General features: G+C 41.0%; 1 protein-coding gene and 1 long non-coding RNA gene across 2 annotated transcripts in view; one reads left to right on the top strand and one right to left on the bottom strand.

The window, feature by feature from the left end:
- Positions 1-3946: 3946 nt before the first annotated feature.
- LOC147153695 (uncharacterized) lies at positions 3947-15372 on the bottom strand. The gene is made up of 3 exons (XR_015087312.1): positions 15341-15372; positions 11863-11984; positions 3947-4057 (listed from the first exon to the last, which is right to left on the bottom strand). It is a non-coding gene; the product is annotated as an uncharacterized LOC147153695 (long non-coding RNA).
- Positions 11626-24718, top strand: part of slc6a17 (solute carrier family 6 member 17) — a 30917-nt gene continuing 17824 nt past the window's right edge. The window contains exons 1-3 of the mRNA XM_086034631.1: positions 11626-11843; positions 20223-20644; positions 21083-21240. Coding sequence (XP_085890757.1) covers positions 20344-20644; positions 21083-21240 — 459 coding nt within the window. The 5' untranslated portion in view covers positions 11626-11843; positions 20223-20343. The remainder of the gene's footprint in view (positions 11844-20222; positions 20645-21082; positions 21241-24718) is intronic.

The raw sequence follows: 24718 nt of genomic DNA, 5'->3' as shown, positions 1-24718 counted from the left end.
GTCACCATCCCGTCCACGCGGAGGAAATATTGGGCTTTTGATGACGTACAGGTCGGATGTGTGCAGGTCAGCGTCCATACTGCAGGTTCATCGCATATATATCCGATTTATATCCATTTGGAAAAATCTGAATTGTACCGTTCACTCTGCGTGAAAAAAATCTGATATGTGTCACGTAGGGGCAAAAAAAAAAAAAAAAATCGGAATTGAGCTGCAGTGTCAACAACGTAGCCTTCGTTTTTGAGATATGAGCCACTGACCAGCCAAATCGTTGCTTTGACTTACACTTAGATGAGAACAAGCAGCAGCGAGGCAGATAGTGAAAAGTTTTTCAACAAAGAGGCAAGTGTGTGCTTCAAGCTATTTTTCACCAACACAAACACAAGCAATACAGTCGTTTGTATTGCGAATATCATACTTAAATGTTTTGGTCTTATAGGTTAGGCTTATGCTAAAATAAAGACAAATGAACCATGAATTCATATAAAAGACACTTTATCTACTTCAATTAGAGATGTTAACTTGCTAAACACTTTGACTTCATGACAACAATTTCACAAAATTCGACCAAACTTATGTGATGTAAACATAAGTCAGTAAGCCATAAGTAAGATAACAACAACAATAATGCAAACAAATGTGTGGCTTTATCACTTCAACTTTTTACCTTTAATGAAACAATATGTAAGCATGTGGACTTGTGGACTGCACTTCTTAAGTACTGAACTATACTATACCCTATATATACATATAACCATATAATGATATAAAAAAAAAATAAAGACCACCACAACCGAAATGAAGCTTTTTTTTTTTTCCCCAAATTGCCAGCGTTTGCGAATTTGAAAATTTGAATTCAATTATTTGTTCAGCTCTAATATATGATCGCATTTTTAGCAGGACAATGATCCTGTATTTTATGAGACAGGGATATGATTTGTCCCGATTTCTATAATCCCTCCCAAGAGTTCTTCTGCGATTCCCACTCCGAGCAACAATAAGCACAACCTGCCAGATAAATGCAGCTGTGAGCTTGTATGAACAACATCTCTATACTTGGTACAAGCTGACCCGTCTTCGTCCGGCCATCGTGGCCCGGGGCCTTTCCTTTCACGTATACAGGGTGGCGATTTAACCTGAGGTTTGCATTAGAATAAGAGAAGGATGGCTAATTGAATTACCCGCCATGAATGCACAGAGATGGTCCCATACGCAGAGCCGGGGGATTCTCTCAAGAGGCCTTCCTCACATCTTCTTACGCCGTATCCAGAAAACGCACAAGCAGCTGAGGCGCTGATTGACAGACAGTGACCCCGGGGTTAGCCTGTCGGAGGGGTGCATTTTGGGAAGCTTAAGCCGGTTTTCTGGGGGAAGCTGTCCTCTGTGTCACCTCGCGTGTGTGGGGTGTCGCGGAGCAGTTGGGTCCGAGGATCCCTTGTTGACGCAAAGTCAGACTCGCTTAGAATTGGACCCAAAATGCCATATTTCCCGTTATTTTAAAAACAATTGCATGTTTGACCTTCAAACCAAAATACCTTGCTGCATGTAGATATACTCGGACTGGCTATAACAAAATTTGGTAAATGGTTGTCTGAAGCTGATTCAGCTTGTAGAAAAAAATGTCTAGATCAGTTGTGTGGGCAAAGGCAAAGGCCACTTTTTTTTTTTTTAAATGGACATTAGCAGTCATTCCTAGAGGTAAGATAAAAACATTGTTAACTGCATATGCAAATCATTATTAAATACAATTAAAAATAAATGTATATGTAAAATTTCTTATTTAAATATTTTTCATTTTATGAATTGCAATAAATCAAATAATTGATATCTAATGAGAAAAAAATAAAATGATATTTATAAGATTCAATACATTTTAATTCACCAATTTAAAGTAAAATGAATGCAACAAATACTACATGACTCTTGATAATGTAAAAGGTGTGGGCCATAATTCTCCCACACTGCCCTCAATTCGTATGACTCAATTTTGACCGATCCTTTTAAATGAACCTGTTACGTGACTGAACAGAAATAAATGAATGAAAATAAGCAGAGGCACATTGCGATGTTTAAGCAACACGTGTGCTGACAGAGAAGCTGTTTGAAATGTATTACTGGGACAGCAGGCGCCCTGCTCGACACAGTAGCCGGCAGAGAGACGTCAACACCGCGAAGTAGCGAGAGTTCGTCGTCTCGATAAATGATCCGCCCGCAGTTGCTCTTCATCGGCCCTAAATGCAACACAGCCTTGATGCTGAAACGCACCGGGACTCTGCAAACACAGATGTTTACAAAAAACATCGCAATGGATCGCTTTGGTAGCAGAGCAGCGGGCACGCGCTGGAGGTTAAAACAAACAACTTTTAATGCGGGAGGAACACACGCTGGTGGAATGTAATAGCCTGTTTATTTCGTCATATTTAAGCCTTCGGTTTCACGTCAAACGTTTTGTTGGTTTACAACAAACAACAAATTCAGGCCACATAAAACGGAATCCCCCCCCCCCCCCACACACACACACAATCACTTTGGTCTGATTTTGGTCATGGTAGAATACGCAAATGAACTACTATTACATGAACAATTTATCAATAAACTATATTTCCTATACATGTATTTCCTGTTACACACGTACCAACCCACTGTTCACTGTTGTTTTTAGGGAATTTAAATGCGTCTGTTTCATTTCATTTCATCAGTAACATGTATTACATTTATCAAAAATAATGAATATTTCAAACAAATTGTATTTCAACTTTATTGTGTAATCTGAAAAACATAATCCTGACAAAATGTAGAAGTAATAAATAAATAATATCTGTAGATATAGTTGTATAAATACGACTTTGTTCTGTTATTTAGATTTACTTATCTTATATAGTTAAATTAGTTTGGTTGTATATTTTGCAGCAATTAAACATGAGTACATTATTTTCAAATTATTTAGAGTAATTATATGTTTTAATGACCAAAAATGGAGTACTGTACACCAGGGGGTCACCAATGTGTGCCCGTGTGGGCCAAGGAGCATATGAGTTCCTGTAAAAAAAAAAAAAAAAAAAAAAAAAAAAAAATATATATATATATATATATATATTTTTTTTTTAAATATATATTATATATATATATATGTATATATATATCACCAGTTACATTGTGATTTCCTATGAATGCTGTAAAAGTGATCATTGAACATTTGAAAATGTTAGCACTTGCAGATATTTATACAAGAAAGTGTTGCATGTGTTTTCTACATTGTTGTGACATTGCAACATGATCAGTGTCTTCAACCTAATTAATTAATGATATAGTTGAAGGTAATTTGAGCAAATGTGTTATTTCATAAATGTATATCAAACTCTAGTCCTTCAAATTGAGCAGTAACCTAAAAGTAGCACTTTATTTCAAAAGGGGTTGTGCCCCCTGCTGTAATCCTGTAACGACACACTTGATCTTGTCGTGAAATTTTGAACGAAAAATGCAAATATTTTCTTCATGTTAACAAGTCAGACTCTACAGCAATTTCTTGTATATGTTCAGACTTAGAAAAGACATTTGCACCCTGTTTCAAACTGAGGGTGAGGAAACATTTGGAGCAACAATAGACACACGGATGGATGGATAGATAGATAGATAGATAGACAGGTACTGTAGGTAGGTTGGTTGGTTCCCTACACCATATCGTGCAGTGTAGAACTTTGTTACGCTCCAATGTGATACAGCTGTCCAAGCCGAACCCCATGGGAGGTACAGACGTGGGGTCATCCTCCCAGCGGATGCTCAAGCTCATTCTGCTACTGGTGGGTGCCCCGAGGGCCCGGGCACGCAGAGCGTGACCCCAACTCGCCTCCTAACAACCACCCAGACTTTGGTCATAATGTCGCCCTTCACCCAGAATGAGAGTGAATGACACAGAGTGGATCTTTTCCAGTTCATATGCTGGATGGATGACTGTGAGTTATTTGTTTTATTCTTCCGTCCCTTCAAGTCACTTCCACACTCGTGAAGCCGGTCTCGAAACTCTTTTACACATCTGAGTGCGAGTGGCATGTCTCCGCTGGGGAATGACAGAGTAGCATAACGAATTAGACGGAGTGCATTTCCACCAAGAAAGAACATGTGAGAATTGCGGCTGTTTATAAAGAGGAAAAAGCAAACAACCTTGGGGCTAAAATGGAGGATAGAAAATAAACTGTTTGGGAGGACTCTGCATATTGAGCAATAGAAAGCAGATGCGGATTCTTGAGAAAAACTTACATCGGACACATCGGTCTTATACTGTAGCTACCGCTAACATCTTAGCATTTTAAACAGCCTGGCAGTTTTGAGGTGTACTGTACAGATCGACTTTTTGGCTCCGGCCTTCTTGGGTGGAGTTTTCATGTTCTCTCTGCTTGCTTGTGTGTCCTAGAGACAGAATGCCATCTGTAATTTTCATTTCCACAGGTATGTTGATTAAAAAATATACAGTATGTGGTGTAAATTAAAACATAGTTAGCATGTTCTTTGAGAGACAGACAAATTCAATGTCTTTTCTGTTGGATTAATGACACAGGTGTGCTCTTTTGAAGATGAAATGGATAGCGTGCTAAAAAGCTAATATTAGCTGTATAATATGTATATATACATATATATATATATGTATATATACATATATATATATATATGTATATGTGTGTATATATATATATATATATATATATATACATATATATATATATATATATATATATATATATATACATATATATATATATATATATATGTGTGTGTATATATATATATATATATATATATATATATATATATATATATATATATATATATATATATATATATGTATATGTATATGTATATGTATATATATATATATGTATATGTATATATATATATATATATATATATATATATATATATATATGTATATGTATATGTGTGTATTTGCAGAGTCCCAGTGAGTTTCTCACATACTACTGAAAAAAATCAGTATGCAATATACAAGGTAGGAAACAGATAAATGTCAATCAAATAATCACTGATGCAGCATTCTTGGGAAACCACAATATCCCATCACGGTTAAGATACCGGTATTTTCAGAACAGTACCGTGAGCTAGCCCGGTGTCTACGGGCACAATGCTGGTGACCCATTTTCAAGGAAGTGCATTTTAATTAACAAAAATATAGAAAAAAAACACTGAACCAGATTAGACGGCTTGAACTGGGAGGAAGATAGTTAGTATTCCCACACTCAAATTTTAATCGTTACTACCGTAACTAAGACAGATCCTTAACTCCAAAAGTATCATTTGTGATACTTGAGTTTGTGAGGCCTTCTTATCAATAGTGGGATTTTTGTTTTCTTCAAAAATCTGAATACGGTACATGCTATTAAATACATGCATTATGCCGATAATCTGCTAGTGGGCAGTAATTCATTCACTAGATGATATCTGTTATTTATTTGTTCAGAAGCACCAGCAAAGACTCAATTTGTATCCTTAAACAATTAAAATTTCCTGTCAAATTCTTTAATGGTTCAGGCTGTACAGCGATGACGCCAACAGGTAGACGCTTACAAATATTCATTTTTTAATCCAAGCTTTCTGTCCAGAAAGTGATCCGATGATGGTGTTTTGCATGTGGAAAGGTAATTATCAATGCTGCTTCATCAGGTGGAAGTGAAAAGTGTGCCCTTGATTTGAAGACCTGACAGTGAACTCTTGAAGGAAGACTGGCCCCGCCCCCGCCCATAGACAGCCCCCATTATGCAGCCATAGCCCGGGGGCCCAATCACCCCGGTTGCCCTTGCCATCTCTCCCTTTCCTTTCCTCCTTGTCTTTCACCGTCTGCCTCCTCGGAGCATCTCATGTGGCTTTTCCTCTCTTCGGGCCTTCTTGTGGACTTCGTGCTTTCAAGCTCTCCCTGTGTCACCGGACTGATTAAAACAAATACCCGGCCTATTTGGATATCTAATCCAATTGTGCTCTTTTTCTTCTCGCCGGCCCTGGAGCATGCAAAGTATTAGGTGTCCGGGGAGACACTGCTACATCCCTAGACCTCTTATATTTCAAACAGTCAGGACCAACACATATGGTGGACCGAGAACAGCACTCTCCTCACTCCGGCTCTCATTTGAGTACATATTTGGAGATCTCCTTGTCCAATGGTTAACGTCACGATGGATTGCAGTCGTTGTCCCAACTTCGATTGCAGAGCCCCAACGGTCGCCATAATAAAACTGTTCAGACAATGTTACGAGAGATAAACCTTGTGGAGACTAAAGAATGGACGGAAAACCCCAGAACTGGGTTGTGCTACTATCCACTCGACCACAATGCTGCCCAAAGAAAAACATAACTAAATGATCAAAAAGAAAAACTTTGATGTCAATATGACTGATAATATAATTATTTATTTATCATTTGTTTAACCACGGAAGGCAATTGAGAGCAGTTGATCACTTAGAATACCTACATGGAGGCAGCTTAGAGTTCGACAGTCGGTGCCAGGGTTCGAACCGACGCCCCAACAGCATTGAACTCATCTGAAAACATCGAAAAAATATGAAGAATAGAAGACCAAAGTTCTGCTCATGGTCAGAGCAATTGGCTTGATGATGTCGTCAATGCTGAGTGATTTGGCTCATTTATTTTTCTCTTCCTCTATACCTAAACGTTTTAGCAACAACAGGGTTGTATGTACACAACTTCAAAGCATAATTACTACTGTTACAAATATTTCTTTGATAAAACAACGTATTTTAACAAGAAAGAAAGCAACAAAATCATATCAAGAAAAGCTGATTTTAAACTCATTTAATCTTTTGTATTTATTCCGTAAATTGGTCATAAAGTGGGAGGGACAAGAAAACAGTCATTTAGGGGGTGCGAGGGAGCTATTTGGTATTTTCCATAATATCTATGTAATACTTTTTCTATAGCTAGTAACGTTATATCTCAAGACTATTATAATTGACACCAGTGCTTTATTGTGGCCATCTTTCAGCATGCTAGAAAGCCATCTGGTGAACGATTTACTGCTCCCTGGTGGATTATCTGCACAATGCATGTCTTTCATATTACAGTATTCATCTGGATGGTTAAGAAAAAATATCACTCTCTCATCAATAATAGCGGAAACATACAGTACATGTCAAGAAATGGCGACTCCCGGAGGATCTCGAGCGCAGGTGCCTTAACGTACCCAGAAAGCATCACTACGTTTGCATCACACCATCTGACGGCTAACGAGTGAGGTGATAAATAATCTGATTACTGCCGACATGACATATTGTCTAATCTATTTAGAGCAGCCTCCCCGGACTCCCCGTGCGCTCACATACAGCTCACGAGCAGTGCAACCCGTCACCTATTTGTAGTTCACCCTACACAAGTTCAGCTGTTGACCTTTCTGTGGAAGCTGACCCTTGGCTATTTGCTGAAACACTCACCTACTAGCGGCGATCCGCGTATTTTCCAGCGCTTTCTGAAATGGCCTAGGTTGCCACAAGATACAGTCAAAAGGCCCTCCTCCTTCTAAGTCGACATGCTAGCGGAGTAGTTAGCATTGGCCACCAGCTAACGGCTTGATAGAGAACTGCAGTAGGCTATGATGGAAGATTCCACTGGAGGTCCGACAGGCAGGTTATAGAAAGCAGAGTGGTAAACTTCTCAAGATGATGCCGAGAAAGGTCCGTACTATCGGTAGTGTTGGAAGTTAACAGCTCAGCTGCTAACGACTAGCTGCTTAACATCAGTGATGGTAAGTAGATACAGAGTCGTTTGTGATAATGTATAGATTTAAAATATTTCACTTAGTCCAAAAAGTTAAAACATGCCGAATAGGAAAGCAGTAATTTGTATTTTTCTAAGTTGCAAAGCGACGACACACATACCAACATACCATTTTATTTTATTTTTTAAAAATCAATCAATCGTGAGATGATTTTAAAATTCAATTAAAGTCATGTCATCTTCAACACCGCTTATCCTGTACAGCAGTGCTCGCCAACCTTTTTTCTGTTACGGACCGCTTCATACAAGTCTATACCCTTCGCGGCCCTGTAACTATTCCCCGTCCGGTGGGTGGGGTGGCAAGAGGGGGGAGAAACTCCCCAAATACGTCTGTTCATTTGACTCATTTGCTCGCTTGTACATTTAATATTAGCATTACGCAACGGAGAGAACTTGACATACGTTACGAGTCAGTCATAGATGGATGTAACGGAGAGAATGCAGTGACTTTTCAAAATAAAAAGATTTTCAGCCTCCGATAATAAATAAACCGGAAGTACTGTATGTTTTTTTTTTTTTACTTTCATCCAAAGTGGCCTGTGGCCCGGTACCGGTCCGCGGCCCGGTGGTTGGGGACCCCAGCTGGACAGAGTTGCAAGGTGGTGCTGGAGCCTATCCCATCTGACTAAGGGTGAAAGGCAGACTACACCCAGAACTGGTTGCCAGCCGGTCCCAGGGCACACACAGACACTGAGCGGGAATTGATCCCACGCTGTTGAACACAACTCAGGCGAGTGTACCACTACATCATCAGCGACATCATTAAATTAAAGTATTTGAGGATAATAATTTGGGGTGAAGTTCAGTAATTTTTCAACTATTGTTTTATTTCTGTGGATCATATCCCCAGTTATTTCCTGAAAAATGTACTTATTCATGTTTTTGTGCTCGTCTGAAGCACCCCTAAAATGCCACAAGATGGCGGCAGAGCCCTGGCTGGTAGGAAAGTAGTACAGCGCATGGTGTCAAGGAAATATTGAAGTGATACAACTCAAATGGGAGACTAAGATCTTGGTATGTCGGGATGGAGCTAAGTTTGGACTAAATTGTTAGTCGAAGTTTTTGAGTGTTTGTCGCATGTGCATTGAAGCACTCACTTCACTTCCAGTGCATTTTTTTTAAAACCAAATAATCTGTAAGACATTTATTCTTAAGGGTAATGCGGTAAAATGAGTTTGAAATGCTATCAACGTTTTTTTTTTTGTGAACATGCTCTCTAATGAGAAGGCGAGGACCAGTGGAGCTCAGCTGCGCACAGACACCCCTCGGGAAGTGGATCGGGTTTTGGCCCGCCGGTGCTTGTCAGTTTGCTTAATTTGTGACCTGGAAACCTGCCTTTGCAGAGGGAGACTGTACTGCGTCATGAGAGTGGAGAAAGCCCAGCACATATACACAGTGGTGGGAAGTAATGCAGCACAAATACTTCATTATTGTACTTAAAGCTAAAGTGAACCCACACATGTTTTTTTCCACAATATGTTTTACGCAGGCCGACTAGTTGAGACAAGGCATTCTGATTAATATTGCGTTTGTGGAATATGAGTTCAGCAGCAAAATGCACCCGCTTTTAGCCATTTCAGGGGGCGGCCATTTTGTCACTTTTGTCGACTGAAAATGACATCACAATTGCTCAGGGCTCAGGTAACGACCAATCAGAGCTCACCTGTTTTCTGAAGCGGAGCCATGATTGGTCCTTATCTGAGCCCTGAGCAACGGTGATGTCAAAATGGCAGAAGTGACAAAATGGCCGCCCCTGAGATGTCTAAAAACGGGTGGATATTCCCCGAACGCAATATTAATCAGAAGGCCTTGTTTCAACTTGTGGGCTGGCGTAGAACATATTCTTGAAAGAAATATGTTTGGGTTGACTTCCCTTTTAAGTAGATTTTCAGGTGGCTGTGCTTTATTTCACCGCAGACGGACGGTGGACCAAATAAAGGGGGTTCTGTCTATGCTTAATCCGTCAATTTAAAAATTTTTCCCGTCGTTCGTCAACCATCAACAAAAGGGGCGTCCGTCAGTGACGGATAAACGGACCAGTCTGTCAGATAGACGGAATGCCCAGCTCTGGCATTTTATAGAATAGAGCAAAAAAAAAAAAAAGAAAGAGTTCCAAGATTGGCCACAGAGGTCAAGGTACGTACAACTGTACATATGTACCTCTTGGTGGCGCTGGGCTGGATCTCATTTGGTTCCTAGCAAACGTATTTCTTGTCTTCGTGAAAGATGATAAAACCTGACATTTTGATTGACTGTAACGTCTACGTCACCTTACTTGGTGTGCGGATGCTTTTAGTGGTTGATTGCATCATTTGAAACCAAAAAAAAAAATCTGATAAAAGTCGATGGTACAGTGGCCCGTTCACAGCTAAGTGGTGTGAGTGTGAGGGAGGAGGGGAAGAATGAACAAAAAGAAATGCGCACACACATACACAGGGCGAATAACCATCATATGATCTGTGGTTGCCATGGAAACTGATCCCAGCAGTCAGCCCTTGGAAAGTGAGTCACATGAGTGGATTGAAGGAGACAGGAAACACACTGCGCATACTTGTTGTATGATGACGCAGTACGTTTGAGTGTGTGTGTGTGTGTGTGTGAAAGCAAATGTCCTTTCCATTTGAAGGAATTGGATGTCAAGCCGCTCTGAAAACCACAAAAAAATCCAAATAAATTACATTGGAACCGCCAAGATTTAGATGGATGTCATGTGTGGCAAGCATTAAATTAGCATCTTTAGACGCTCCAATCATGACAAATAATTGCACGTTTAGTTTCACTACTGTAACAACTTGTGTAATACTTTGTAGACCTCATTTAACGTCTGATGTTTGACATGAAGCAGCACTGAGTGAGAAGCATTTATCGACCTCTTTTTAAATGTGACTTAGCATTTCTAACTGTTTAGTATCAGATCGATGTATGATGACTGATACTGTTAAAATGTCACTTAAAACAAATTGCCAGTACAAGTAATAAAGATCACATGATGGTGACAGTTAGAAATCTTGAATCTGGTGTACATCATTTTTCAGATGGATGAATGGCCTTTTGGGGGGCTTCGATCATGCCTGAAAACGTAGCATTTTTTTGCATTTGCATGCAAATTGGTGAAAAAGTAAGGATTTTCGGGGTTCCAAACATGAACCACTCAGTTGCGCCCCTTGGAAAGTTGCAAAAATGAGCCCAATTTAACCAATTGAAAATGGGTTGATGGATGTGTATGATGACAGGACGCTTGGAAAGTCTCAATGACACACGAGTGAAACTGAACAGGAAGTCAGCCATTTTTGTTTAAACAATCATTTTGGGGGCTTTTTGCTGTAGCTATAGTGACTAATTGTCCATAAGTGTGACTGTCTGTCTGTCCATAGACAAACTGACTATCTATCTATCTATCTATCTATGCAAACATTGGGTATTTTAACAATTTTTCATTTGTTACATTTGTATCGGAAGTGTTGTCAGTAAACAAAAATGGTCATTTTACTCAAACATCTTTAAATAACAAAATCTGAGAAAATTGTAATTTTTCAGCGCTCTCTGAAATTTTCCAGCGCAATGAATAAAATAATGACTATCGAGGTGCAGTGTACAGCAAATCATCCACTTCCCTTGACGACGTGCGTGCTCCATGTTTACCTGCAACGTTTTTTGGGGGGGGGGTTAGCTGTGTGTTTGTTGTTCACTTCGCCTGCTGACGCGAGCACACTGGCCGATGAGTCAAACCTGCGTCACGCATGGTCGTGACTTGCCATAGTAATGTTTTATTTTTTCTTCTTCTGAGTCCATCCTATGTCAGGGGGGGGGGGGGGGGGGGGATTTGCGCTGCCCACCACCACAAGCACGTGGAACGCAAAGATCTCAGCAGTCAGCGCGGCCCAGCTCCTCCTCTTCGATATTCTTGTACTGTAGATGATCCACGTGCACTTTTCGCGTGTCGCGCGCCCACCCGTGAGCGTGGCAGGGATGCTGCACACGGACGCCGCCGCGCCTCACCCATGAAGAGCCTCCGCGTCGCGCCATAACACCCCTAAAGCCCACCCGAGGTACGTACGTCACTCTTACCTTCCATTTTATGTGCTTGTCGTCGTCGTGTGGCGCACCCCCACGAACATTTGGATTTTTTTTTTTCCTCACACTCGGCGCGCGTCTCGAAACGTGGTCTGCGATCGCTTCAGTGTTTCCTCCTGGGGAAGATGGAGCAGGAACAGACACCTATTACCGCACTTTGGTGACTGATGCGTGCATGTGACCTTCACGTGTTAGTAGAGGTCATACAGACAGCAGATGGTCATGCTGGATTGTACTTGCCTCTCGTTAGACGTGTGGATTTTTACGTCCGCACACATACAGTGGTACCTTGACTTACGATTTGAATTCATTCTGTGACTAGGCTCCCAACTCAATTTACTATCAATATCAATGTATCAAAGTGTGGAGCAGAGGTTTGTCAGCAACAAAAAATATATAAGAATAGTATTTTTTAAAAATCTGCGGATGTGCTGCTCACACATCCGAGAGTAGATGAAAAATTGACTTGCGCTGTCTCAAATTTAAGCGACAAAATGTCACCATATAGGGAGAGTCTGGAGCCCTCTATTCAGTTAGGTTTTGTACTGCAAAAAAATCATAAATGGCAAACAAAAAGTAACCGTACAGTAATGTCGGACTCTGGCATTTTAGCTTCAGGGATGACTCTTGATGGATGAATAAATTGAAATACAATTCATCTATTCCAGCGCCCCCAGAACACCACTTTTTTTTGGTATGCTACAGAATTTTAATCAAAATCAGAATCACAATCATCTTTACAGGCCAAGTAAACACACGAGGGATTTGTAGGTGCACTGACATTGGTAGGCGACCAGTCCGTTATTTGTCTTTATGTGCCCTGACATTGGCTGGTGACCAGTTCATTGTTTGCCCCACTGACATCAACTGCGACCATTCTGTTTTTTTGTCTACCCACGAGAGAAGCCCAATGAGCCTCGAGCTCAAGTTTAACTCTAAAATGTTGACTCCAGTTGGAAATTCGTCATTCCTGTTCATAATTATAAAACATGGACAGCTAACTAGTCTGCTTTAATGGAGACATCTTTTGTATTTTTGTTAACGTGGTATCGAAAATGGATGGAATTTGTAATAGCTCCAGGTGCAGCTCTGCTTACCTTCTATTTTTGACATGGTGTCTCACACTATGTAGTCGAGCTGTTGCTAGAAAATGGTGTAGTTCCTCCTAACTAATCTTCCAAATCATCTTGAGAAGTGGAGCCTGGCCTACCTGTTGGACCTCTTCTAGAATGGAGGCTATCAGCTGTTGGCCAACGCCATAGCTACTCCTGCGCTAAAATGGCACCTTAGAAGGTGCAGGGCATTATTAGGGCTGGATGAATGAGTTGGATGGCGTCTATATTATGATGCATGCATCATTCTACTGAGCAATTTGAGTAGCTGAGTTTGCCACTGGCGATCCGACCGCATTTGCTAAACCAGCAGAGCATCCCTTGAAATGTGACCGTGTCACTTTGCCTTTGCTGGCCGCTTTGCTCGAGTGTCATCACGACAGGCAGCACAACAATCGCCTCCGCCTGTGCCACAGCGCGTGCCCTCCCAACTGCCAGATTTGCAGCCATCCCCTCAAGTGGATGTCGTGTCTGTTTGCGATGGCGAGAGGAGGAACAGGCGACCAGTGAGGCTGCATCTCCATTTTGCGGGATGAGCCATTGCCTAGCAACCAGACGAAAAAGAAAGTCCAAAAGAATATGGACTGTGGGAGAAACCTTGAACCTGTGCCGTGTTGCTTTGGTTCGACTACGGAGGACAGTTGTTATGTGCTTTCATGCTACATGTTACATCCGCTGTAGCGCTGTTGTCGGATAATTTTCGACCATGATGCAACTGTTGTAAGGGGGTTTTCGGATCCTGTCTGTGTTAGCGCACCCTTGAAAACGCGAGAGTGCTGTTGTCACGTTTCTGACCATGTGATGAAAATGATACAAAATAAACAAGACATAAATACACGATCCCCAAAGCCTGAAGTTCAAAGATGAACGCGAAAACACTTGTACAAAGTCAATACAACGTCAGCATTGATATTTGGATGTATCCGCCCACCACTAGTATCGTGCTCAGTATACTCACCTCACGTTGGCCCCGCGTGCATCACACTCAGCGTAGTGAAAATATTTTTTGGGGTCAAGCATTCTTCCAATTATTATGTCTTCTTTTGCAATTCCTTTCCTGCACAGCCACTTTCAGTTGTTGTTTGATTTGGAATGTAGGGGCTTACACTTTGGCAGGTAAAATACATGCTCAAAAGGGCTTCAGTTTGGCGATTGACTTATACATTGTAAAAAGCCTTCCACTTTTTACGCCCGGTGAATGTACAATTTGGCACAAGAATTCAATTGGTTTCTTTCAGCATTAGACGATGGATAGCAAAGTAAAAGAAAACTATTTTCACAACGCCTGTGAGGCGATTAAAGTAGATTCGAGTTTACATCAAACCCAGCAGAATGCATCGCTTTTTGTAAGTAAGTAACAAAATATTTAAAAAATCGAATATTGAAATCATTTGAAATGTGAATGTCTGACTAACTCAGTTTCTTGAAATGAAATCAAACTTAAGTTCAAATGTGAACACATTCAAACGGATATATTTTATTTCTCATTTCACAAATCTCGGGCTCCACCCTCGTCCCTTGCTTGTTAGCAAAGCTGGGCATTTTACTAAAAATTGAGCGTCTGTTAATCGTCAATCCGTCTGCAGCATGGGTATCCTTCCATCGTCCTTCATTCGCCTTTTTTTGGGGCGGGAAACAAATAATACCTGCCTATATGCCGGTCCGCCTCTAATTTTAAGCGGGCTAGCGTCAGCGATTCCAACTGTAAACTTCTATAGCACTGACACTGAAACATGGTTTTGAATGAACTTTTGGGATCGTCAGCTAATTTGACTGCTAAAAAGAATGATTCAATTAAAAATTATATTGTGGTGTCAAGTGTTTCCCAAATGTTTACAGCTTTGTACAAAGAATCACCTTTTGTTTTGTTTTTTAAAGCGGAAGTCAACCCAAGCATATTTTTTTCAAGAATATGTTCCCAGTGAAAATGACATCACAACTGCTTACAACGACCAATCACAGCTGACCTGTTCTCTGAATCTGAGCCGTGATTGGTCGTTGTGAGCAGTTGTGATGTCATTTTCAGTCGACAGAAGACAAAATGGCCGCCCCCAGAGATGGCTAAAAACGAGTGGATTAACACTTATTCCACAAACGCAATATTTATCAGAATGCCCTGTTTCAACTAGTGGACTTGAATAAAACATATTCTTGAAAAAAATACGTTTGTGTTGACTTCCGCTTTAACTGTTTTTACTGTAAGTAAACAAAACGACGGACAGTGTGTTAAGAAATCAGACATTTGTGCATGTCATTACCAATGTATTGTCAATAAAAATAACCCTTGAAGAACCCTGAATCTGAATTAACGCACAAAAGTCAAACGTTATTCTAAACATAAAATAAATGCTTTTACTCACCCCGTCTTTGCTGGATGTCTCACCAAAGTGCGCATGGCAGAGATGGGAAATTCAGGTCCAGAAAGTAAAAAACCCCTACCAGTTTGTCTTGAGACACAGGTGCTTCTAATCAACTGAGCTTGTTTACCTGCCAGTTGAGTAGAAGCACCTGTGGCTAAAACAGCGTCGACGTTATACACGGGTAGGATTCGGGAATCTTATTGCTCGTTCTTCTTCTTTTTCTTTATTGGTGGGTGGCAGCTGACGTTTGAGGTGCATTAAGTGCGGGTCAGAGTACTATTACAGTGGTCATATTCTTTGGCGAGATCAACCAAACGCGTCCCTTTTTCATACTTTTCTATTATTTCTTGCTTTGTTTGTATGGACAAAAAAAAAAATGGTTTTCTCCTTTTTTTTCTTTTCCTCGTTTCTAATTCACGTAAAATTATTGGAACACCTCATGGCCCGAGGGGCGAATGATGAGGATGAAGGCGCTGCATAGATATATCTATCACATATCTATCTACCTGTCTATCTGCACACATAGACACATACGGTCGAGGTACCTCTTAGCCAATGGGATGCCAGGAAAATGCTAGGTAATAGCCAATGGCGGAGCAGCTATGAGTATGTTGCGTTCAGGAAACTCTGGAGCTGCGAGCTGCAGCCCATACTGTATTTTTACCTTTCGTATCCTGAAATTTCTTTCGTAACAAGAGGCAATATTTTCCTGTTAAGGCGTTTCGTAACTTGAAAATTTTGTATGAAGAGACGTTCGTAAGTAGAGGTACCACTGTACGATTTTTGCACAGTACTAGCAGAAAAACAAACAAACCAAAATTATTTTTCTCAACCCCGTTTCTCTCAAAAACTGAACCAGAGCCTTCAACTTAATCCCTTCTGTTTTTCCCGCTCGTCAGGAATGCCATGTGCGTGACACCGGCGGGGCCTCCACGGGCAGGCTTCCATTGTGCTTGGCTGGCAGCAGTGTTCAGATGAATACCTGCAATTTTAAGGGGATGTATTATGTAAAAACGGACTTTATATACAAAATGTTGCGTGTGGGTGGTGTCTGGCCTGGTGAGTGACATGGGAGTCAAGGTAGAGTTTGCTGTCGTGAGCACAGACTGTCTCTGTTAATGGGGAACTAAATGTAAAAATAATCTTTGTAAGAATATGTTGTATGTGCTCCAATAGTCTAAACACACTATTCAGATTAATATTGTATTTATGGAATAAGAATTGAGCGGATGAATCCATCCATTTTCGTCCTTTTTGGGGAGCTGCCATTTTACCTCCCCTAACCCTAACCACTGAATTTGACGTCAAACTGCCTTCGGGCTTGCATTGCAACCACACGTTTTTGCTATCATGTATTTATTTTGTTCTTCTTTGTTCAATAAAGTGATTGAAAGTGTACCGGCAGCTGTAGAAAATTGTATTGTAAATGAATGTTATTTTTAAGAAATGGAGGTACTTGACTCTTTCAGCCCTAGTTACCAGCTAAATGAACCTTTGGTAGCTTTGCATGAAACAGAGGCCCCCTTAAAACAAGCTAATTTCACCATGAGAAAAAAAATGCTGTAAAAATATGTCTATAATTCTTCATCCTTTGGGTATTTTGACTAAAGCACAACACAGCCATATTATAGAGTGACCTGCAAACTCTAAGAAATTCTCTCAATTCTTTTTGGAACAACATGCCTTCCATTCACGTCCATCCCTTCGTCAACTTTGGCTTCTATGGAGCTAGGCCTACTTTAGCTTGCGCTGCAGCAGTAGTCTGTCAGCGAGCACCCGTCCCCATGCAAGCTGCATTATGCATTGTGATTGCGATATTTCTCTGAGCCTTTTGCACAGTATTCTCATTGTCTCACAATGTTTTCATGTAATGTTTAAGCAGTACGTTGAAGGCAGCCGTGCTGAGTGTTTCTGATGAGTCAAATCCTTTCATGGCATCTTTTAGGCGGCAGCGATGAGGACCCACTAGCTCAATAATGTTATTTTTTTTCACCACTTCCACTTGGAAGCACTGGATGTCATTTCAGCCGACATCAAAGGATTTGCTGCCTTTACCATCAGGCGGACATTACCGAAATCTGAAATCAAGACCCAACAGATTTAGTTGGCTTAGTTTATTTGAAAGCGCTATCTCTGTAGTAAACTCATTAAACGCATTAATACATTTTCGTGTCTCTTCGGGTTACTGGTAATAGTGATGGTCTTTTATTTTGTTTCGGGTTGTATTATGCTGTGTTTTTATTATTTATGCACTGTGAGAGGCATCAGTTCCATCGTTTTTTGACAAGGTGGTGTTCATTTTGTGGGATTATTAAACTTGAATTAAATGTGCCATGATAGTGAGGTTTCACAAAAATGGTGGCGGTGCTTGGAAATATGCACAGACTTAATAGCGGCATGAATTCTGACAGGTGTGTCATTCAATTAGGTGGTCCTGTTGGGGGATTGGAGGGTTATTTAACTTTTGCTTTTGCTTGCTTTTGATTTGCTAGGTTTGTACAATCTGTTTTTGTTTGCACGGTATATCCGTCGGCTTGATGGTACTCGCATGACTTTGTTTTGTGTTGCGTCGGACTGGTCATCGCCCAAATAAACGCCGTCCCGCTGCCCATGATTGTCACATGACTCAACTTTGCAATAACAACCTCCGCTGAGAGGGAACTGGCTGCTGTAATGAAGTGGATTAGCGAAATGCTGCACTCAGGGCTGCAGTGGTGCAGAGGCCATTACTGACATTTTCAACCCATTTAAGAGAATGGAGTATGTAAAAGTGACTTTTTTTTAATCTTGTATACAAATAGTTGTTGTCTCATTAAAATTCACATTTTGGCATTTACCCGCTATAATAAATGATAGGGAATACAGGCAAATTAAAACTATACACATAGACACGCACACTAATAGTAGCTTCATCGGCAGAGGAAAAACAAGAAAGTACTGTATAACTTTTACTTTGGCTTCTGAAGTGTTCGTCCAATATTAGAATCAGGCTAATAATTACTGACTCTAGATTAATGGCTTTATATTAGCCAATATATTAGTCATATCAGACAGTGATTGCATTACACATTTATGGTCATCACCAGAGGTGGGTAGAGTAGCCAAAAATTGTACTCAAGTAAAAGTACTGTTACTTCAGAATAATATGACTCAAGTAGAAGTAAAAAGTAGTCATACAAATAATTACTTGAGGAAAAGTAAAAAAGTACTTGGTGAAAAAACGACTCTAGAACTGGGTAACTGTAGCAATGTCTCATTTAATTTTTTTAAAACAACCATTCAATCAGAAAAAAAATACAAAATAATCATCTTCAGGCAAATTAAAGTCCATCCAATCAATAAAATGAATTACTTTTAATTAAAGAATAGCTTAAAATAATCGTAAGGTAAATTCAAGTACTTTAATACACAATAAAATAATAATAATAATATAAATAAAAGAAATAAATTAAGCACAAGTAGCACAACATTTCGGCCCCTGTACTTTTTTTTTTTTAAACAGGCTCCGCAGGCAGAACAACAATTAGCCCATGATATATAAACTCGTATAAACTGTGTGTGCGTGTGTGTGCGTGCGTGCATCCGAAAACAACTCTTTTCCGCAGCTGAAGTTGAATATAATCACGTGACGGGACTGCGGGGCTATACGGCTACGTTTGATTGGTGAAACACAGTCACATGGTAGAGCCTGGCGCAGGTCTCCGACAAAATAAATGTGCCTTTCTCTGAGAGAGAGAGAGACAGAGAGAGAGAGAGACAGAGACAGAGACGGGTACGTACGCGGGGGTGTATTTAAGTAACGGGTTCAATGTAGCCTAAAGTAGCGGAGTAAGAGTACAGTTTCTCCTTCACAAATCTACTCAAGTAAAAGTAAAAAGTATCGTGATTTAAAACTACTCCTACAAGTACAACATTTCCCAAAACTTACTCAAGTAAATGTAACGGAGTAAATGTAACTCGTTACTGCCCACCTCTGGTCATCACACACAAACAGCTAAATATCCTTACACATAGGCAGTCATATAACAATCAATAACAAGGGAAGAAAGAAAACTATTTGTGTCTTATGTAACACACATCAAACAGGCCTTCACACAAGTGCACACACACAACTTTATCTAGTGGAATGGAATCTGGCTTTGAGGGATATCTGACAGAGGTAGAAGAACCTTGTGACCGAGGATGTCACCGGCCCAGACCATCTGGTCCTTGAAGTGATGAGCCATAGATGGAGAACCAACATTTTTGATTAGATTTATCTGACAAGACAACACTATAAATGTGAGGGTTGCATCTTCGACAGCGTCCTTTTTCTCACTTCGCCTACCACAGGTTTAAGTGTTCGTGAGGTAAGGAAAGAAGCCCAGACCTGACCATGTCTGATTCCTGTATTTCAGAGACTGAAAGAAGTAGGCGCGCAAATTCAACCAACTTGTGCGAGTCTTGATTTACATTGAATATCCTCTTGAAAGATTAAACGAGCATTCATCGGAAACTAATTGTTTTTTGTGAACTAATAATTGCTCTTACATCCCAAATGATTACTATCACTTCCACGCGCTGTATTCAAGGACTGCTAACAAAACACCAAACAAATGTCACGCAAATTGTAAAAACACCACTAATGAATTAAACCTCACAAAATGGCGTCGAATAATACTTTTATTGCTTTAGCCTGATCACCAAAAATGCATGTACAAGTCTTTCCGCAAATAAAGGATAGGTTCCGAAAAAGACGTGTGAAAAGGAGAATTCGCAAACATCAACGTTATTGCTGCGCGCAAAAACGTCATTGATATACCATTCAAGAGAAATTCTTTTTGTTGGTTTGTCGAGGTAAAATGATGACCAGTGTGTACTGTGTGCCATTGTGTCTCTGCAGAAGCACAACGTCTTTCCACTACCTCCCGATCTCCCAATCGGAAACTTCCCGGCCTCCGATCTTCGCATCACCCACCCACGCGCCCCTTCCTTGGATCGAGCTCCCACGCGTGCGCCCAGTCATGCCAAACAACACCCGAGTAACCCAGCTGGAAAACAGCAGCGAGCCGGTCACCGAGTCCGTGGCCGACTTGCTGTCTCTGGAACACCCCATGGACTACAAGAGCAGTCAGATGAGTATGGGGCTCAGTCCGGGCTCCACCGCCCCAGTGCGAGCTCTCCTGCCTTCCCCGGACCCCGACGCCGAGGACGGGAGACCGGCTTGGAACAATAAGCTGGAGTACATCCTGGCGCAGGTGGGCTTCTCGGTGGGCCTCGGGAACGTCTGGAGGTTCCCATACCTGTGCCAAAAGAACGGCGGAGGTAGGCGAACCCACTGAATGTGATTTTTGCTGAATGTTTTGTGGTCCAACTTTCATTTGGTCAACTTTTAAAACAATATTTCCCGATTTTTGTGCAAGTCAAGGAATGGAGCAAACTGCGCCGTGTATAGGGCGCCTCAAAACGTGATTTTCCAATAAGAGCGTTTTTTTGCAGTTTTTCCGTTGCGCCGATTGAGGGTCAGTCGACTTTTGGTGGCGCTGCTTGATGCGGATGATGCGGCAGGCCTGATCATTGTGGCAATAGGACCCCCAAAACGAAAGAAAAAACAAAATGGTCGTTTTTGGGCATGTTTTGTGCAGGAAGTCTAACAAACAGTCATTTTTTTTACAGCATATCCACAGAGTAAAAACACTTGGCGGCACAATTAAACAGAGAGTGAAAGTCCAGCGCCCTACTTTCTTCTCGCTTGTTTCGTAGGTGCCTACCTGGTGCCCTACTTCATCCTCCTCCTCCTCATCGGCATCCCACTGTTCTTCCTGGAGCTGGCGGTGGGTCAGAGGATCCGACGCGGCAGCATTGGCGTGTGGAACTACGTGTACCCCCGGCTGGGAGGCATCGGGGTTTCTAGTCTGATGGTAACTTTATGACCTTCTTCGTTGAATGGCAACTTTTTATTGTGTCTAAATGCTCCCGAGTAACACGAATGAAATCCAAAATAACACACCTATGACATTTAATAGTCAACTGGACTCTTGTTGGTGGTTGAAGACTTTTGCCTTTAATCCTTTCAGTTCATTTTAGCTGTGGTGTACCCCCATTTATGTTTGTGGAGGCTCGTGGGCGTTGGGAAGGACAGAAGCCTCAATATTGAGGTCAGTAAGTTGATTCGTAATTACATATTGTGGAAATTCAGATGTAGTTTGGAGTTGAAACTCCCACGTTGTGTCAATAAGGAGGGAAATAATTGGCCTCCCCTCATTGTTCATCATTTTGACTTCCTGCTGTGGCTCACGGCTGGAGTCGGCCAATCGGGATCTAGTGAAGGCAGTCGGTTGCCTCGGTGACGAGGGAAAGTTGCTGCCTGCGGCATTAACACGTGACACGTCCAGTAGCTTCCTCACGTCTCCGTTGTTCCCTTTGCTTCCTCTCTGCTTTTAACATCTCATTCGTCTGTTCAATTAGTCGGTGACCTTGGCTCATATGATTGGTGCCCAAGAATAGTTCCTGTCAAAGATATTGATATACAAAAAAAAAAAAAAAAAAATTATCAGTCGACATATAAATGCTACAACAAACTATAACATCAATACATGTATTATTTTTTTTAAAATATTTAAATACCATTTAAATATCTGTTTCCGATTGGAGCTTCTTGTTTGGATAAATTACCTAGCAGGAGGATTTTCAAAGCTATGAGGGCTGTATAGGCCAGAAATAAAATTGACCTCTCACACGTACAAGAAACTCTCACAGGCACCCAAAAGCCTCTCACACTTGCACCGATTTCTTTCACATTCGGTATACAACCTCTCACACACACCAGGGCCACCTTCACCTACTTATAGGATCATTAAGATATTGGCCCCGTCCTCGTCGATTTTTGCAGCAGCGAAGTGACTGACAGAAAGTTCAACAAGTGGCAGAATAATATGAAACTATCAAGACTTTTAAGACACTATAATTACGCTTGCACAAAGCCGCCTGGGGGTTGGTCAACTCTTGTCAAGAATGTAAAGTGATTGACAGGAAGATTGACCGATTGGGATTTTTTTTTTTTTAATTAGGATAGGCGCTTGAGACCGTCGCCCGTTGGTGCAAGGTGGCCCTGTCTCACACTCTTAAAAAAAAAAAAAATCACGCTCACAAAAAAAAGCCTCTGACACAAACACACACACACACCCACGCAACCCCCACACACTCACACGCGCACACACACGCCAAAGCAACTCTGGCACCGTGCAGACATCCTCTCACGTCATGCTCCCCAAAAAGCTTTCTACACGCATCTAAAACCCTCTCACGCACACTCCCCACCCCCCAAAAAAACCCATGCATACTCACTTAACAAACTTCTCATGCTCAAAAACTGTATCTTTCTCTTTCTGTCTGTCTCTCTCAACCCCTTACACTCACCCAAAAATAGTCAATTCACTCTCCCTCCCATGCAAAGACTCTCTCACGTGTAAAATGTTCTCTTGTTTTAAACAAACTCTCACAAAAAAAAAAATCTCACAAAAAAATGTCTCGTCCTTTTTTTTTTTTTTTTCTTCTTAGTCCTTGCATCAGCTTTTTTTCGGTCTATGTGAGAACTTTTTAGGTGTGTGTAAGAGTTTTTCAAGTTGTGCCTAGTGTGATGAGACTCCATCCGTCTTGGCTAAGAGGGAGGAAGGAGACAAATGTGACCGGCGTGGGGGCTGAGTGGGGCCCATGTCGGGTAGTTATAAATAGCGCCTCAACCAGGGCTGCTGAGAGCAAACAGCTCAATAATTCATTGGCGCTCGGAGTTAATCTGACGTAGACTCAGCATCTCCTGCCTTAGGAGATTTAATAGGACATGTCTGACGAAACTAACTGAATAAACCACATACACCTTCCCACTCACACATGTGCCGTAACACGTGTCTTTTGCTGATATGTATTTGTTCTGTTACTTTCGTTATATAAGTATATGTACAGTGGTGTGAAAAAGTGTTTGGCCCTTCCTGATTTCTTATTTTTTTTGCATGTTTGTCACACTTAAATGTTTCGGATCATCAAACACATTTAAATATTAGTCAAAGATAACACAAGTAAACACAAAATGCAGTTTTTAAATGAAAGTTTTTATTATTGAAGGGAAAACAAAATTCAATCCTCCCATGAGTTTTTGGGTGAGTGCGAGAAGGTTTTATTGTGCGTGTGAGAGAATTTTTTTAAGGGGAGGTGAATGAGAAGATTTGTAGTTGGTGTGATATTTTTTTTGCTGAGCGTCAATGTATATTTGGTTTGTGTGAGAAGAATTTTGCTGGGTGTGAGAGTTTTTTTTACCTGTGTGCATGATAGGTTTTTGCTGTGTGTGAGTTTTATCGGAATGTGAGAGGTTTGTTGTTGGTGAGTGAGAGATTTTTTTAGTGTGTGTAAGTTTTTTTTTTCTGTGTGAGAGGTTTTTGGTTTCTGGGCATGGGAATTTTTTGGGGTCAAAGTGTATGAGAGGTTTTGTGTTTGTGTTTTGTTTGAGAGGTGGTTTGTTGTGTGTGACTTTTTTGTTTTTGAGCGAGGTTTTTTGCTGTGTTAGTTTTTGGCTCGCTGTGAGAGGTTTTCAGTGTGTGTGACAGTTTCTTGTGTCGGTGAATTTTTTTGGGGGATGAGTGTGACTCTTTTTGGTGTATGAGAGAATGAAATTCAATAAGATGGGAAGCATGTTAAGAAATAAATTAAAATAAATAGAATAAGCACATTTAGAAAAATGAGTCAAATTGAATCAAGAATTTAGCCTGACTTGAGATTGATTTCTGATCACTCAGGTTTAATTTGTATTTGTTCATATTAATCTTGTACTGTGCAAATCCCTAAAATAAAGGAACAAAGTCATGTACAGTGATCCCTCGCTACTTCACGCTTCGACTTTTGCGCCCTCAGCGAATCGCGGATTTTTTCAGAAGCGTTCATAATTTCAAAATGAAAGACCACAGCCATATCGGCAGCCATATTGCAGAAAGACGCATTGTTTCAAAGAGATGAGTTGACTCGGAGGCTTTGTACATACCGGCAGGCACTCATAAAAGGCGCGCGATTGGTTCCCAGCGCGAGTTCGAATAACGAGAGCACAAGTGGATTTATCCCGTGAGCTGGTTGGCTGCGCATCATCGCAGCCTCTCGCTAGCCTCGTCCACGCTAACAAACGAACAGCACTTTTGAACAACGCTCTGTTCGGAAACTCAAAACGTCATTCAAATGTGCTGTTTATTTAGTCAGAGTCAAGCCGGATAAGAGGATAGTACAGTAAAACAGTTGCGTTTACAAGTTGTGAGCAGAGCGCGCTCTGCCTCCCGGCAAGGACGACGTCGGCAAATGAAGTGTGAAAGTGGTTGTTCGTTTTGTCTTAGGTTTGTCTTAAAACAGCTTACCTTAACT

The sequence above is a fragment of the Filicampus tigris genome, chromosome 1 (assembly GCF_054856515.1).
Source record: "Filicampus tigris isolate MCC_2025a chromosome 1, RoL_Ftig_1.0, whole genome shotgun sequence".
NCBI lineage: Eukaryota > Metazoa > Chordata > Actinopteri > Syngnathiformes > Syngnathidae > Filicampus > Filicampus tigris.
This window is presented reverse-complemented; position numbering and strand designations above follow the sequence as displayed.